A 16,914-nucleotide genomic window follows, 5' to 3' on the forward strand; every position below is an offset into this window, starting at 1 on the left:
CACGGCCTCCCATCTTCCAGTGACTCGCTGCCTGGGGCTTTTCAGGATGGCTCGTACCAAGCAGACTGCGCGCAAGTCGACCGGCGGGAAGGCGCCACGCAAGCAGCTGGCCACCAAGGCCGCCCGCAAGAGCGCGCCGGCCACCGGCGGCGTGAAGAAGCCGCACCGCTACCGGCCCGGCACGGTGGCCCTGCGCGAGATCCGCCGCTACCAGAAGTCCACCGAGCTGCTGATCCGCAAGCTGCCCTTCCAGCGCCTGGTGCGCGAGATCGCGCAGGACTTCAAGACCGACCTGCGCTTCCAGAGCTCGGCCGTCATGGCTCTGCAGGAGGCGTGCGAGGCCTACCTGGTGGGGCTGTTCGAGGACACCAACCTGTGCGCCATCCACGCCAAGCGCGTCACCATCATGCCCAAGGACATCCAGCTCGCGCGCCGCATTCGCGGGGAGAGGGCGTAAACTCTTTGTTGTCAAGACTTAAACTAAGACCCAAAGGCTCTTTTCAGAGCCACCTAAAGTTTCGTTTAGGAGAGCTGTAATCAGAACTATGATTTGAGTGAAGTACTTCAGGGGAGGCAATTTTGCGCTCACTCTACCGTGGGAGCTCCTGCCTTGGGGTTTTCTTTATATTTTGGAGGGCTTCCTTTGCGTTTTAGTGAAATCTGTTTTCAGGCCGTAACTGCGAAAGGTGTCTTTCCCAGTATCTGTTAAAGTAGACCAGTTCAAGTAAGTCCTCCGCCACAGAACGTACACTTCAGAAACCAAGTTTAAAGCAAACTTGTGTTATAGCGATACAATGTGTCTTCTACCTGATTGTGAATTGACTGCTGATTGTGAAAATGGGTGTTAGGCTTCTAATCATCATAGCAGTACTTACGTAACTTGGAATTTGATTTTAAGGTGGAACGCACGAATGAATTTCAAACTGGGAGTGGGTAGCGCGTGGGATGAACCAAAACAAACCCTTTACTTGGAAGTTCTTAACATCTTTATTTGTAATAGCCCTAAAGTGGAAATGTTACTGGCAAAAGGACCTGGCCTGGGATGGGGTTTGCCTTGGGCCGGTTTGTAAGGTTTTGGTTCTTACAACATTGAGTCAAGGGAATATTGAGAGTATGTTTATTAAAGCTGGGGACAGTGAAACAAGGAAAGGCTTAGGATAGAAGCAGCAACAAGAGCGAGAATGGGCAGGGCTGCTTTGGCTCTAGAAACGTGGGAAAGTGAGCCAGGGCAGAGCTTCTGTCAGCTCACTGGAAAGGCAGAGGAAAAGGGGCCTCGAGGACAGGTTTAGGTAGTTAGCCCAGAATGAGCTTTCCCTGCCATTGCTTCCCTCGTTATAAGCCTGTTGGGGTTTCTTGGATTTAGGAGATGCATGCCTTCTTCTGGGGAAGAAGAGAGGGAAAGGAAAGGTCATAGTCTGGGGAGGGAAAAGGTGGGTACTGTAGTCTTCCTTCATCTTGAGGATTTTAAAGCCTGGCAGTTCAGGGAGGTCTTGGGAAGGATGCAATAGAATAATCATTAGCTTTTCTAGGTGTGTCTTTTCAGGGTTGTGTTCACTGACTGGCACCAGGGCAAGGGGGTCATTAGTCATCACAATTGGACCTGGTGTGCCGGCTGCCCTTTTTTTGCTGCTTTTCTGGGCCTGGTGCTGGAATACAACTGAGGCCTACATGTTTTTTTCTGTGGAGGAAAGGTTAGGGGTTCTAAACCAAATGAGCGGCAATATGCCATAGGAGAAATGGCCACCCTGAGGGCATGGTCCAATGGTATTTTGCCCATTGCTGGGTACCTGGGGCTTTCAGTTCTGGTGCCTTGTATCTGGCTGAAAATTGCTCTGCCAGAGTGTTTAGCTATCTGTCTTTGATTCCCTATTTCACCTGCCAAGGAATTTTCCTAGCTTCTTACTATCTGCTTCAGAAACGATGTAGTATAGTATTTGAATTGACCAATGGTTATTACACATATTGTCAAACATCTATTTATACAACTGGATCCTACTTAGCAATAAAAAGGGAGGCTATTAATGCATGTAACAACGTGACTGGATCTTCAGGGCATAATGCTTAGTGGAAAAAAGTCACCCTGAAAGTTTACAAATTGTGTTGTTTCATTTATGTGGCATTCTCAAAATGACAAAACCAGAAATGTATCCTAGATGAGCAATTGCTCCAAGACAGAGAAGAGGTGGGGAGAATGTGACGATAAAGGGGTAACAGAAGGAATTCCTTGGTGATGGTGGAAGTTTTGTATCCACATCATTGTGCCAGTTACATGATAGAAACATAGGGCTGTTCACACACATGCCCAAATGAGAGCATATACAACTGGTAAGGACTGAATAAGGCCTGTAGTGTAGTTCATATTTTTTTCTATGTCAAATACCTGGTTTTTATAGTGTAATTACATAGCATGTCTCCAGTAGGGGAAACAGAGTCTGAGGGACTCCATTTAAAATAAAGAAGGAAATAAGTCTCTACCAATTTTTAGCATTTGCTACTTTGTATTGCTTAGGATTCTATGGTTTAACAGATCAGTGTGATTTTTTTTTTCCCAATGTAAACCGCCGAGTTTGTATTCTTCTGGCTGTTATAGTGGTGACATATCTATTTAGCGAAGACTTGTTATTCATTTTAGTACATGATTTTGAAGATACTGCTTCCCCTGCATCAAAAGTAAATAGTTTCAAAGTTTGATATTTGTTATCTCAAATTTTCTGGTCGGGTATTTGGCTGAGTTGATCCATGGTATTTAGGATAATGTGCCTAGTACAACATTGAGGGACAAAAACCACAGACCCAAAATCTAAATTTAACACTTTATCTAATTGTAGTTTCAACATCTCCCTGGAATATTATCTTAATCCACCAGTCTAGAATTTTCTGGTCAAGCACCAGTGATCAGTCACATGAGTCCTCTCTATCCCCTTAGAATGAAGAGGCAATCTGCATGATAAAAACCCTCACATTCTCTTTCCCCAAAGAGAAATCCTTTCTTTACTTTTGTTAATAGCTCCTCTGCCCTATCCTTGTTCCTATAAAAACTTCATTTTGTACAGCCCCTCCAAGCACACTTCTAGTCTTAAGTGGGATGCTGTCTGGCTCATGAATTGGTTAATAAAACTAATTAAATCTTCAAAATTACTGTTGAACTTTGTTTTTAACCACAATAAAAACTCTCTCTTATTTTGAACATTGTAGTATATTGTAAGGACGTCATTTCTATCTTAATGCTCTCATGTAGTAGCTTGGCCTTTTTTTTTTTTTGTACATACCCCTGGTAGAAACCGAACCTGGGACTCTCTGGTCCACAGGCCAACGCTCCAAACGCTGAACCAAAGCGGCCATGACAGCTTGGCAAATTTTTTAAAATAATGCAAAGCCCATCCGTGTTACTCAGTGGTTGAGCATTGACCCATGCACCAAGTGGTCACTGGTTCTATTCCTGGTCAAGGCATATGCCCATGTTGTGGGCCAAATCCTCAGTGGGGAGCATGCAGGAGGTGGCCAATTGATGTTCTTTCTCATCAATGCTTCTCTCTCTTTCTCCCTCTTCCTTCGTCTCTCTAAAATTAATAAAGAAAAAATATTTAAAAAATTATTTAAAAAATAATGCAAGCATCTGAGAATGACTTTCACTTGCATAACATTCCTTTTCCTAGTTTTAGAGTTTATGACAACTTTACTTGAATTCCATGCACCAACTCCTGAAAAGGACAAGCACCTCTCCAACCTCTAACCTACAGTGCAGAAGAACAGGGCATTAGGCCCTGGATTTGACATTTTTTTTCTGCAGTCCTTCATTGTTTAAATGTATATGCTCAATTTGTTTAAATTAAAGCACACTGTACCTGCTGTTATATTGGGAATGTTTTGAAATCTTTCCATGTGCTTTAAACCTATCTGTATTATAAATATTTTGTTTTAAACACAGAAGTCGAGGCAATAGAAATTTACTGACAAAGAACCATAAGCCAGACATTTTGCTAAAAATAACTAAATTATTAACAAGTATTTATCCTTTTTATGGAGAAGGGCCACTAAAAGTCAGTTTAACAAACAGGCCCAATAACAGCTTGAAAGCAGGAGCACACCGGTTTTACACCCAAAGCCTTGGCAATGTATTCACCAATTCCTTTCTTGGGTTTTGGCTTTGTTTCAATTCCCGTGTGGAAATGATCCAAGAATATCCAGGGGATGGATAGTCTTTAAACACACACACTAACGAGGTAATTTATTTTCTGTACACGGTAAACACTATTAGAATCCCTTATTTTCTAAAGACCAGAAAATCTCTCTTCCCTGTGTTGTTGACTCTAGAAGCAGGGGCGGGGACTCGGCGGTTTTCCGCCTTTTCTGGTCTGTTTCAAACGAGGTCCGCCCAGTTGTTACTTAAGAGGCTGCAGCGAACAGTGTGGAGACAAGCGTCGCAGAATCTACTTTCTGGTCATGTCAGGTCGCGGCAAGGGCGGGAAGGGTCTCGGGAAGGGAGGCGCCAAGCGCCACCGCAAGGTGCTGCGCGACAACATCCAGGGCATCACCAAGCCCGCCATCCGGCGCCTGGCCCGGCGCGGCGGCGTCAAGCGCATCTCCGGGCTCATCTACGAGGAGACCCGCGGGGTGCTCAAGGTGTTCCTGGAGAACGTGATCCGGGACGCCGTCACCTACACGGAGCACGCCAAGCGCAAGACGGTCACGGCCATGGACGTGGTCTACGCGCTCAAGCGCCAGGGCCGCACCCTCTACGGCTTCGGCGGCTAAGCTACTTGTTTCTACCAACCTAGTCTTTTTAACAAAGGCTCTTTTCAGGGCCGCCCACTCTCTGGAAGATCTGTGCACGGCCTTACCTTCTCCAATGGTTTTCTGGCCACCTTTTCTCATGTCAGAAGTTATCGGGGTATTAATCTTTAGCAGTAACTTCAGGCTGGATGGTCTCAGCCCCATTGCGCAGGGACCTAGGAGCTGCGGCGTCCTCGGCCACTCGGAAGAGAATGTGACCTTCTGGAGGTGACCCTCAGGAGTAAGCAAATTAGAGGGGGGGGGTCCTCGCTATTTTCAGGCTTACCCTGGGGGATATAAAGTTATGGGGTTCCCATTTTGTTTTTGGCAGGGACCACACTCGCCCCTTGTCCGCTGTAAAAGGATCAATTACAGGCGTTGTTTGGCGAGGAGCAGTGACGCGGAGCATTAGAGGCGTCGCGGAGCTAGTTCATAGTCCAGAGTTAAATATTTCTACAAATAACGAGTTTGGGAGGGCGCAGCCAGCAGCCCAGGAAGCCAGATCGATTAAAATTCCACACTGCCATTCCAGCAAAACAATGGGTATTCATCAGTAATGTGTCGGCCCTGGGTGACGTCACTAAGAGACGCACTTTGGACTCACCCATCCCCCTCCACCCAGGCTTCGGGCTGAGTATCTTCACCCACCTTTCCCCCAACAAATTGGGTGGGCTTGGGTTTAAATGTAACTAACTGGGCCTTGCTTATCTCCATTCTCACGCCGGGCCCCTTCTGAAACCCAAGACTAAGCAATTTGTAAATTACGTTGTCTACACTAAGGGGTCAGTGTTCTAACTCTCGTGTCTCTAACTTCCTCTGAGATTCGAGGCCTCACTGCACTTGTGAAGGAGCTTCCTCCCGCGGTCACAGGCTCACCTCTTAACTCTTGCCTGCTGTTAATTCTTAAATTGTGTTGCTCTTTCCCATGGACCATTTAAACACAATAAAGATGCCCTCAGATTGGTAAATCGGTTTAATAGTCTGCATCTTTGAAAGTCCTTTACCATTGATTTTTTTCATTTCACCCTACCTGAATGCAGTGGATGGGGTTTCATAATGGGGAATATACAAGCTTGATTTGAGTTACCTGGCTATAGATAGAAGACTGAAACTTGCCCTAAATTTCCTTAATTCTGTTCATTTTAACCACACCCGTGACCCCAACACGCAAGTGTCTTCGAAAAACGCTGCCAACAGCCCTTTTTCAGTAGTTGAGTGGCCCTGAAAAGGGCCTTTGATGAAGAAATGGCTGGGCTGGTTGAGTGGGTGTGATTTAGCCGCCGAAGCCGTAGAGGGTACGGCCCTGGCGCTTGAGCGCGTAGACCACGTCCATGGCCGTGACCGTCTTGCGCTTGGCGTGCTCCGTGTAGGTGACGGCGTCCCGGATCACGTTCTCCAGGAACACCTTGAGCACCCCGCGGGTCTCCTCGTAGATGAGCCCGGAGATGCGCTTGACGCCGCCGCGCCGGGCCAGGCGCCGGATGGCGGGTTTGGTGATGCCCTGGATGTTGTCGCGCAGCACCTTGCGGTGGCGCTTGGCGCCTCCCTTACCCAGGCCCTTTCCCCCTTTCCCGCGTCCAGACATCGTTTCAATAGTAGAAAACCAGGGATAGCTAACATGGAAGAGAACTGATTCTTATATAACTACCTCGCCCCGCCCCCACACCAACCCCCTCCCCCAACAGATGGAAAGCGCGCAGGCGGGAAATGTGACGTCAACTGTCCCCTCCCTTAATCCCTCCTTCAAGCCTGGGAACCCGCGGAGGAAGGGGGTGAGCCCGAGCCCAGCCTCAGGGAGCATTGATTGGTCTACTCTAATAACTACTTGGAGAAACCAAGCTGAGTAAACTCATGATTCCAAAAAATATTGAAGCAGGAAAAACACACAAGAAAACAAAAAGAGCAGTTCACAGGTAATCTTGGGAATCGTAAAAATACCAAGATCAAAGGCAAAAATGAAAGCTAAGCAATTCGTAGTAAGTCACAAACCTGGTTTTAAGATGTCTCAGTCCATATTAACTGGACTGCCCCTCAAACTTTCACTGGCTCTTAATTAAGACTGAACAGAACAACTTAACACTTGTAAGAAGCCAGCTTGTTCGTTTAAACCGCTAGTACTTATACAATCCCAAACTCAGCAAAATGTTGCTTATGTATGTTTTAACTCCCAAATGCATGCCTAGTTATATTAAGCCACTGTGGATTAGGTAACTAATGTTTTTTTCAGCTCCTTGCGTAAAAAGGTGAGTGGCTCTGAAAAGAGCCTTTGGGAGAATGGGTGACCTTGGAATTAGGCCCTTTTCCCGCGGATGCGGCGCGCGAGCTGGATGTCCTTGGGCATGATGGTGACGCGCTTGGCGTGGATGGCGCACAGGTTGGTGTCCTCGAACAGCCCCACCAAGTAGGCCTCGCACGCCTCCTGCAGAGCCATGACGGCCGAGCTCTGGAAGCGCAGGTCGGTCTTGAAGTCCTGCGCGATCTCACGCACCAGGCGCTGGAAGGGCAGCTTGCGGATCAGCAGCTCGGTGGACTTCTGGTAGCGGCGGATCTCGCGCAGGGCCACCGTGCCGGGCCGGTAGCGGTGCGGCTTCTTCACGCCGCCGGTGGCCGGCGCGCTCTTCCGGGCGGCTTTGGTGGCCAGCTGCTTGCGCGGCGCCTTCCCGCCCGTGGATTTCCGTGCTGTCGGCTTCGTCCGAGCCATGACAACTAAAGCCTGCAAACAGAAACCACGCAGTGGACCAAATATGTCGCCCGGAATTATTGATAGAATTTTTTAGCACGTAATGTGTAGTAATAGTGTGAGAAAAATGTTTAGATAGTACGTTTCAGGTTCTGATTGCTGTATCTTGAAGCTTTTCAACAACAGGGCACTTTCATTGACTACTACTTGCTTTCCTACGCTCTTCAAACTTTTGCTTTCCATCCCATCTGATTCTGAATTAAATGCTTTGAGCATTATATTTTCATAAAAGTAAAACTGTTGGCTTTAGTTTTTAGTTTTATATATTTCCTGTTTTGGGGGAGGAAATGGAGGAGATATTGATGACCTCTCCCTGCCCCTTGACATAATCTTCCAACTAACCTGCATAACCCGAGTTTAGGTGATACATTTCTGTAATCTTTTACAAAAACGAGATCCCTTTGTATTGCTTAGATTGACTGGGGGACTTCATTGAAAACTACAAGACATCATTTCAAACAGAGTAAATCACGGCTTCACAGAAATATCCCCTGTAATCAGGCATCTTTTTTATTAAATGTTTGTGCTCCGAGTTCTACACTTGTTTTCTGAAACTCACTTTTCCTAAAGCCTCCAGTACATTTTGGCACGTGCCCAAAATATGATGAATGGGGCCCCGGCCAGTGTGGCTCAATGGTTGAGCATCGACCCATGCACCAAGAGGTCGTGTGTTGGATTCCCAGTCAGGGCACATGCCCAGGTTATGGGCCAAATCCCTAGCCGGGGCATGCAGGATGTGGCCAATCAGTGTTCTCCCTCATCGATGTTTCCATGTCTTTCTCCTTTCCTCTCTCAAATCAATAAAGAAAAAAAAATTGTGACTGTGGAGTTACCCACCAGCAAACTGGATACACAGCGCACTGACCTAGTAATTAGATTCTGAACCCTAAGGACTATTTGACATTTCCAACACCTTACCCTATAGTTTTTTGGTGTTTTTTTTTCCAAACTTGAACGCTGTGAAAGTGGCTCTTTTATACTAGGATGAGCTAGACCAGATGTCACATTTTGATTGGTTAAGTCCATCATGCCGAACAGCCATTAAATAAGCAGATTCTAGTAGCCTTCATTTGCATATTTTAAGACGCCTTAACCCCAAAACGGGTCAATTTAATATTTACGTTTTACTTATTTATTTTTAAATCCTCACCAGAGGACACTATTCCATTTATCTTCAGATACAATGGGAGGGAGGGGGTGAGAGAGAGAGAGAGAGAGAGAGACACATCGACTTGATTGGCTACCTCCCGCACGACTCCGACCAGGACCGGGCACCTAACTGCAACCCAGGTGCGTGCCCTTGATGCCAATCGAACACGCGATTCTTTGGTCGGTCTTGGCCGGAGCCAGTATTTGTTTTAAAAGCTGGGTTTGACTTATTAGATGATTTATTACCTCCCCCCAAAAGATTTGTTTACATGTTTCAGAAAATATTCACATAGAAAACCATTCAGTTCAGTCTTGGAGAAAGATTTATACCTGTTATTATAGTTGACTATTCCTCAAACTAAGAAGCGTTGTCCCAACTGCTCTTACAAATGATCTTTTTGTTTGGTAATTTTTGTTTTTTTTTCTCACCCGAGGATATTTTTCCATTGCTCCTTAGATAGAATGGAAGGCATTGGGGAGGAGGGGGAGCATCGATCTACAGGTCGACGCTCTAACCGCGGAGCAAAATTGTCCAGGCCCTTCCAAATTCTTAGTAAGAATTATGTGATGCATTTTTAAAATATAGACTCTCTGGAAAATGGGAGGAAGAAAGAGTGATAGAGAAAATGGAGGGGATGTATGTGGGACCCTGACGTTAGTGGCTGTCACCTGTTAAATTCCTACATTGCTAGGCAAACGGGACGCAAGCTTACCAGGCTAGGCGGACCTGTTTGAGAACTGCGGCCGCGCGCGGGAATGCAATGTCCCTGCCGTGATCTCCAGCCGCCAGGGGCGATTTAACCGTTAGCACTGTTTGTACACCTAAGTGCTTTCACAGCCTCAGGCAAAATAAAGAAGTTTGCGTTAAAAGGCACTCGGGGTGTGCCTTATCTCTTTCAAATTTACAGTAAACGCATCCCCCCAGGGCCAGTGTGTGACCGTGTCGTTACCCTTTTTTAATGGTTTGGATGCTGGGTATTGAGTTTCCTAAATCTGTTGAATGACTATGTTGATAGCGATCACAGGTCAAATTTTAGCGCCTATTTGAGGTATTTCGTAAGGATTAAAAGGCATCTGACATTCGTTTGGTGCATTGGGTTGCAGAAATAAATCGGAATTACAAGAATTGTTTGCGTATTATGTCTTGCACATGTCCAACTTGATAGTGGCGGTATAGCGAGTTCTGGTGTTGTCTACGATGCCCCTTTGACAAGTCATGTCGCTCTTCAGCGTGGCGGGGAAAAAGCAATGATATTGATGAGAACCGGTCCCAAACCTGCAGACCAGCCTTACACCCCGCGTATTCCTCTCCCTCCCCAACCCTTCAACAGCCCCTTACATTTATGGCAGATTGGAGAGAAATGCCTCTAACAATGCTTCCTCTAGGTGAAGTTTCAGGTGAAACTCCTTAGATTCTGGTGTGAACCTTCCAAAAAATCTTTTTTTTTTTTTTTTTTAAGAAAGGAGCACACTGCAACATTTAATGGGCAATAGAGCCTGGCCCTCCCGGGTCTTGTATTTCGTCTCGGCCGGCGACAGGGACTGAGAACCGGAGGTTAGGGGGCGGGGTCTCCCTTCGGAGCCGCCAAGGAGCAAGGCGCGCCCAGGGCGACAGGGGGCGCAGGTGGCGGCGCGCACCAATCACAGCGCGGCCCCGCCTTATAAATAAGCGGCTCCCTGGCCTGTGGCGTTCTCCGGCCTCCCAGTTTCTCCAGTTGGCTAAGTCGGTCTCTCCTCTCACCATGTCTGAGGCCGCGCCTCCGGTTCCTGCTGTCTCCACGGCCCCGGAGAAGCCTTCAGCTGGCAAAAAAGCGAAGAAGCCGGTGAAGGCCGCGGCGGCCGCCAAGAAGAAACCCGCGGGCCCGTCCGTGTCGGAGCTGCTGGTCCAGGCCGTCTCCTCTTCCAAGGAGCGCAGCGGCGTGTCCCTGGCCGCGCTCAAGAAGGCGCTGGCGGCCGCGGGCTACGACGTGGACAAGAACAACAGCCGCATCAAGCTGGGCCTCAAGAGCCTGGTGAGCAAGGGCACCCTGGTGCAGACCAAGGGCACCGGCGCCTCGGGCTCCTTCAAGCTCAACAAGAAGGCGGCCTCCGGGGAGGCGAAACCCAGCACTACAAAGGTGGCAGCCAAACCCAAGACAACTAGCACTTCTAAGAAACCTAAGAAGACCAGTGGTGCTGCTAAGAAAGCTGTCAAGACTCCAAAGAAGGTCAAAAAGCCTGCGATGACCAAGAAGCCCTCCAAGAGCCCCAAGAAGCCGAGCACTGTGAAGCCTAAGAAAGGAGCCAAGGGCCCGGCCAAAGCTAAGGCTGTGAAACCCAAAGCAGCCAAGGCAAAGGTGACCAAGCCAAAGACCGCTGTCAAGCCCAAGAAGGCAGCACCTAAGAAGAAGTAGTTCCAGTTGGTGCCTTGTTAAAATAACCCAACGGCTCTTTTAAGAGCCACCAACATGTTTCTGGAAAGAGCTTAAAGGTACACAGGCCTATGGCTCATTGTAAATTTTCAGATCCCTGGTAAATGCAGAGTGCTCTCTTCATGGCAGGCTGCCCAGCATCAAAATCACTTATAAACAATGTCCCTGACGGTCCCAAGTTAGTTGTGTTCGGGGGCTCCCAGCTGATTTAATATGCAGAATTTATGGGAGACACTAGTACTATGTTTTTACCTGAGGTTTTTATTAACAGACCTACCTTGAAGTCCCACACCTCAAACTTGGTCATTGATGGTAATTACCTATAACCATGAACAGACGTAAGAGATAAGAGAGACGAGAGAGTGGTCCAGGCTGGAAGTGTTCACTCTGCAGGATTTCCGTGGTTGTTTCTGAGATGAAACCAGGGTCCATGTTGCTGAAGCGGTCTTTAACGAAATTGGGAAATGCTTTGGGGGTGACCAATAAAATCTAACGCACCAGGCTACTGTCCAGCAGGTGGGCTCTCCTGCAGTGTCCCCACATCGAGTTTTGACCTTGCAGGGCGCTCTGTTGTGGAGCCTGCCTCTGTCCCTGCGTGGATTTGCTGACTGTCCCCTAGTTTCTAGCCATTGTCAAGACGAAGGAGCTCGGCTGCAATGGAGCTTTGGAGCCAAAGCCCAAAAGCTCTTACCCGGTATTTCTGTTTGTAGAAACAGAACTGCCCTGATTGGATATTTGAAATTCCCACCCTGCCTCACTAAATCGTACTTCATCAGGTGCAGCATTTTCAACCCTGGTGGTGCGTGCTACACTACATTCCATAGTTGGGGACACTTTTGCCGAATTGTCCCTTTAAGCTTTAGAAATTTTAACTCTGGGACTTAGAATGTAATGTCTTTTTTCACATTCAAGAAAAAAACAGTATATGATGAACCAGGTTTATTCACTTTTTTAACGCAGCTCAGTTGGTTTTAAGACTATTTTTACATAGGCACCTACTAATTGTTTAATAGTCAAATACTGTATTTTTTAAGATCTTTTTCTTTTTAGCATTGTTTTGCCTGACTCCCTCCATCCCCTAATGTCTGCCATTTCACATCCAAGTCCCCCTTTCCCCACCCTGTTCCTGCTGTCCTCCAAATTTGCTCTTTTACATATACCTACCCATACATATGCACGATTGTTTCATTTTTCGGTTAGGGTTGTTACTATTTACAAAATGGTATATATATTATATACACTTTTATGCATGTTGTTTTTTCTCAACAAAACCTTGAGGAAATCCTTTAAAGTCAAATCATCTTCTAAAAAATGTCTTTCTCCCTGCAGCTTCAAGCTGTGGTCTCATTACTTTCTGCAAGTCTAAAGGGTATAAAATTATTTCACATGGCCACTTCGTTTCTTTAGGCTTCTTGGTCATTTGAATATGCACGTCTCTGAATGCCCACTTATATCTTGCTCATTTATTCATTGGGAAATCTGTCTTTCTCTTGTCCCATTGTTGTTTTTATATAATAGAAATATTAACTTTATATTTATTTATCCCCTGTGTTGCAGATAATTTTTTAATTTTGGCATTTTTTTCCTCTATTTTCTTTGTCTATGATGTATTTATATGTATTATATATAATTTACTAGACATCTATAACATTTTGAATATTAAATATTTTCATTACAAACAATAATAATGATTACAAAATGTTTAGTTTCTGCCTTTTGCTTTAAAGATAACATCATTGACGCACAATCTTGAGATGTTTTGTGGAATCTTGATTCTTCAACATAGATTACCCAGCCACAATTTGTAAAGGCTCCAGACAAGGTAACGTCAAGAACTCAATTAATCACTAAGGAAAACCTGGTTTGGCTTGCACAATAACTAACCGATCAGCTTCACCCGTGACCCTTGATATTTGCCTTTAAAACCCCTTAGTTAAAAACCATCATGGAGCTTGGGTTTTGAGGGATGGTTTTCCATCCCTTGTGTGGGAAGTTATCCAGACACACGCAACATGATTCTAATGAATGCCAGTATCTTTGCACATGCAATTCTATCAGGGACCTGGCAACCTCATAAAACAATTGTCTAGAATTTTCAGATTGAAGAAAGAAATTGAGGAGTCAACAATCCTGAAAATGGGAACCTCAGAGACTCCTTGCAGAGATTGCTCCTTGCTTTGGAGCTGGGCAGGGAGAGTGTAAGTCTCTGGTATCTCAGGGTTCTTTCTCCCACTCCTGACAATATGAGAACCATGGAAGCCAGCCAATTTGTTCCTCAAGGAGCTGTCTATGTTCCTTTCAAAACGTTCATTATATTTTTAAATTATTGCTTGTCAGTAATTTAACCTTGGTATGGGGTGGCCATGGGGTCCACACCCTAAGCACAGAGTTTGCCTGGAGTTATAAGAGCAGTTTCTCCGGGCTGTGGAGTTCAGCATTTCTTTTAGAACTGCTGCTCAACTCTCAACTGCAAACAGAGGGAGCCTGTCTTAGGGAATGAGGCTCACTGCTTGAGGGAGCACATCTTTACAAGGTCCAGGATGAATTACAGCCTCCTGCGCAGATTCAGGACATGCTGCTGCTTTTCATCTGCATCCTCTCGAGTTTCCAGTCAAGTTCCCTCTGACTCGGCACTCCTTCTCCAGCCCACATCTGTCGCCCATGCTGTACCTCCACCCATGTATCCAAGGCCTCCCACCTGAGTCAGCGCACCGAGCCAGTTCCAGTATATACACAGAAATATTTTAAAAAGTTAAACATCAGAGTGAGATTTGTGGCTAAAGGGAGCCTTCCTAGAGACAATAAGCTGATACCTCCAGACTACAAATTAAATAGGGGTGACACCACAATGTCAGGATGCAGATGCTTCAGGGAGGACAAGAATGGAAAGCCAAAGGGAAGTGCTCACCTAGTATGAGAAGAGAAGGAATTATGGAATGAGGATTTCCCCACGTGTTCCCAGATTTGCCCAGGAGAGGGAGGCCACTGGTGGATGGCAGGCGGACCACAGAATTGGAGAAGGCAGAATCTGGAGGACTGGAATAACACTATGTCCATCATTCCTAAGCCTGTAGAAAATAAGGTTATCTGTTCAAAAAATGTTTTGTTTAATTCAGAACAAAATGAATAACTGTGTTTACTTTTCTTTTTTTTTTTTTTAATCCTCACCCGGGGACATTTTTCCATTTTTTGTTCAGATCCAATGGGAGGGAGAGAGAAGAAGAAAGAGAGAGAGAGAGAAACATCGACGTGAAAGGGATACATTGAGTGGCTGCCACTCGCACGACCAACCTAGGCTGGGGACAAACTGCAGCTGAGATTCGTGCCCTTAGCGGGAACTGAACCGGGGTCTCTCTGGACCACAGGCCGTCGCTCTAACCGCTGAGCCAAACCGGCCAAGGCTGTGTTTACTTTTCTACATTCAATTCTAATTTTTTTAAATCTGTGACTACATTTTCCAGGGTTTGTCATAGTATATATTCAATTTTTTTTTTTTTCACTTAACCAAACTTTTGTACAACATTACTATGTGTTCATAACAATCATTTATGATGCTACATAACTATTTAAAGAGGTACATGCAACTAAATTTTAAAGTCACTCATTTGTTTTGTTTGAAGGAATTCCAGAATATTTTCGCTCCCCTAATTAATTTCACAATCAACATATTCTTGAAATTAGACATTGGCACCTTTAAAATTGGTATCTTAAGATATGTTCCAAGGCTATAGGCATTCATAAAGTTTACATCATATTACTGTATTGATTTGATCAGAATTTCCTAATTTACAATGCCATCAACTATATATGGTTTAAATTAGTCCATTACTTTAATTTTGAGTAGAAATAAAATGCTGCCCTCAATATTTTAAAATTTTTATGTATTCTATACAAATATATATTTTTTAAAAGCTTAGAAAAAGACCTCTCCTCTTTTTTCCAAAATGCATGTTTCTACTTTAATAGAACTAGTATTTAATCAGATTTCTTGTTGGCTAGATATATTAGGCTAAATATTAAAAAGTTCCTAAGAAAATGCTTTTTTTTTCATATGCTACTGTTATCCCAAGAAAATATAAGGGCCTCCTATGTGTGCTCTTGCTTGATCAAATATGAAACATTTGAAGGTTTGTGAAATGGTGTTTGGATTGACATAAATCATAAAGGCTGTGGCTAGTCTAAAATACTGACAGCTCACAGATTATCAGTTGAACTCAGAAAACTTATCAAGCTTCTTTTGTTCCTTTGTCTTCTGATATTAAAACACAAATCCTCATCGTTGTTAAGACAGCACTTTTAGCACTCATTCCCATGTTTCAGCAAGACATTACAACAAAAAGTCAGATTCCATCGGGCACAAGCTGTGCGGGAAAAGTAACATCTGATATGGTGGGAAAAAAGAACTAGGAGGAGAGGAGCTCTTTAACAGCCAATGTGGGGAGTGGAGGGAGGACTGGCCGGACCCCAGTGTGGATTCCAGGACAGATGGCCTCCAATGGCAGCACTGTGGAGAAAGCTCAGATTTCGGGACGGCCTGGGGCAGACAGCATGAGGTCTGAATAGAGGACGTTTCTTTCCCACTCCACGTGGTCCCCAGAGGCATTGTGAATGTGCTTATGGAAAGGGGGTGACCTCAGCCCCTGGGGTTCCAGAAGATGAGGCTCTAGGTCAGCTCTGGCGAGGATCGTGAACAGAACGGAATAGGATGATGATGTAAAGCTCTATTTCATTGTCTGGTTCTAGGATGTCTAGATAAACGGGCCCCAGAGATCTCCTGGAAATGTAGGTTCTTAAGCATCTTTTACAGAACAGGTTTCTGGGAGAACTTTGCCCAATTAGCGTCAAGTCACGCCACCCTGTGCGATATCATTCCGCGCCCTTCCCTTGCTTTCGGTTCCGTCTCTGCAGTAGTTGGACAATCATAGGGCCTCGGATACAAACCTGTAAAGCTCCTTGAAGATGATGCCTTCTAACCCCTCATTCAGCAGATAAAGAAACAATGCAATAAAATGACTTATGTCAGGTGCCCAGGTAGTTAATAGCACCTAGTAAAAACAGAACAATTATAAAATGTGACGTTTATAAAAGCTAAACTAGGTATAATTTCTAAGCACTGCCAATTGTGCTTGCCTAATAACTACCCAGGATAATAATATTTACATTTCTCTAAATATGCATAACACAAACTTGTAAAAGGTGTATCTGGTACACTCTGCTCTTTGCTTAAGTTTCCTGGTTCACCATATTAGGCATAGCTGCCTAAGGATTTATGCTTATAACATTAAAAACCTTGAGAAAATATAGAGGACATTTGTGGATAGATGAGAGGAAGACGGGAAGAGAAAGGCAGCTAATAGATAGGAGAGAGCAAAACGATATAGTTAGGAACAAACTTATTTAAAAGGTCACGTGTGAACAGGTCAGTGTAGGGAGAGATTCCACACAATTAAAGCCCATAGGAGACAGACGGATGACATAAACCTGTGAAATGGGAGAATTATAAGGCAGTTGTAGGGCCTAGACACACCAGCGAGCACACTAATATTAAAACTTGCCCTGGCTGGTTTGGCTCAGCGGTTGGAGTGTCGGCCTGCGGTACAAAGAGACCCGGGTTCGGTTCCCGCTAAGGGCACGTACCTCGGTTGCAGTTTGTCCCCGGCCCTGGTTGGTCGTGCGGGTGGCAGCCACTCGATGTGTCCCTTCACGTCGATGTTTCTCTCTCTCTCTCTCTCTCTCTCTCTCTCTCTCTCTCTCTCTCTCTTCCTCTCCCTCCCTCCCGCTCTATCTGAACAAAGGATGGAAAAATGTCCTCGGGTGAGGATAAAAAAAAACAAAAACAAA

At 45.4% G+C, this 16,914-nt stretch overlaps 3 protein-coding genes across 3 annotated transcripts; 2 read left to right on the top strand and 1 right to left on the bottom strand.

Annotated features, from left to right (window-relative positions):
- The first annotated feature begins 31 nt into the window (after window positions 1–31).
- On the top strand, window positions 32–4,811 carry LOC118637203 (histone H3.1-like). The gene is made up of 2 exons (XM_036272401.1): window positions 32–375; window positions 4,428–4,811. Exons 1-2 carry the CDS (start codon window positions 47–49, stop codon window positions 4,753–4,755), a joined length of 657 nt encoding a protein of 218 aa, XP_036128294.1. The 5' UTR covers window positions 32–46; the 3' UTR covers window positions 4,756–4,811.
- A 2,250-nt stretch (window positions 4,812–7,061) lies between these two features.
- Window positions 7,062–7,477, bottom strand: LOC118637255 (histone H3.1-like). The gene has a single exon (XM_036272513.1). It carries the CDS (start codon window positions 7,472–7,474, stop codon window positions 7,064–7,066), a length of 411 nt encoding a protein of 136 aa, XP_036128406.1. The 5' UTR covers window positions 7,475–7,477; the 3' UTR covers window positions 7,062–7,063.
- A 2,892-nt stretch (window positions 7,478–10,369) lies between these two features.
- On the top strand, window positions 10,370–11,077 carry H1-1 (H1.1 linker histone, cluster member). The gene has a single exon (XM_036273039.1). The coding sequence runs from the start codon at window positions 10,405–10,407 to the stop codon at window positions 11,053–11,055; it is 651 nt and encodes a 216-aa protein (XP_036128932.1). The 5' UTR covers window positions 10,370–10,404; the 3' UTR covers window positions 11,056–11,077.
- Window positions 11,078–16,914: the final 5,837 nt, after the last annotated feature.

This window comes from Molossus molossus, unplaced genomic scaffold, assembly GCF_014108415.1.
Source record: "Molossus molossus isolate mMolMol1 unplaced genomic scaffold, mMolMol1.p scaffold_m16_p_20, whole genome shotgun sequence".
Lineage (NCBI taxonomy): Eukaryota > Metazoa > Chordata > Mammalia > Chiroptera > Molossidae > Molossus > Molossus molossus.

What these genes read in the sequence shown, in the direction of transcription:
- LOC118637203 (XM_036272401.1), top strand. Translation starts at nt 47, where the DNA reads ATGGCTCGTACCAAGCAGACTGCGCGCAAGTCGACCGGCGGGAAGGCG. An exon ending in CTGTTCGAGGACACCAACCT is followed by an intron (nt 376 to 4,427) that starts GTGCGCCATCCA and finishes CAAGCGTCGCAG; the next exon opens with AATCTACTTTCTGGTCATGT.
- LOC118637255 (XM_036272513.1), bottom strand. Translation starts at nt 7,474, where the DNA reads ATGGCTCGGACGAAGCCGACAGCACGGAAATCCACGGGCGGGAAGGCG.
- H1-1 (XM_036273039.1), top strand. Translation starts at nt 10,405, where the DNA reads ATGTCTGAGGCCGCGCCTCCGGTTCCTGCTGTCTCCACGGCCCCGGAG.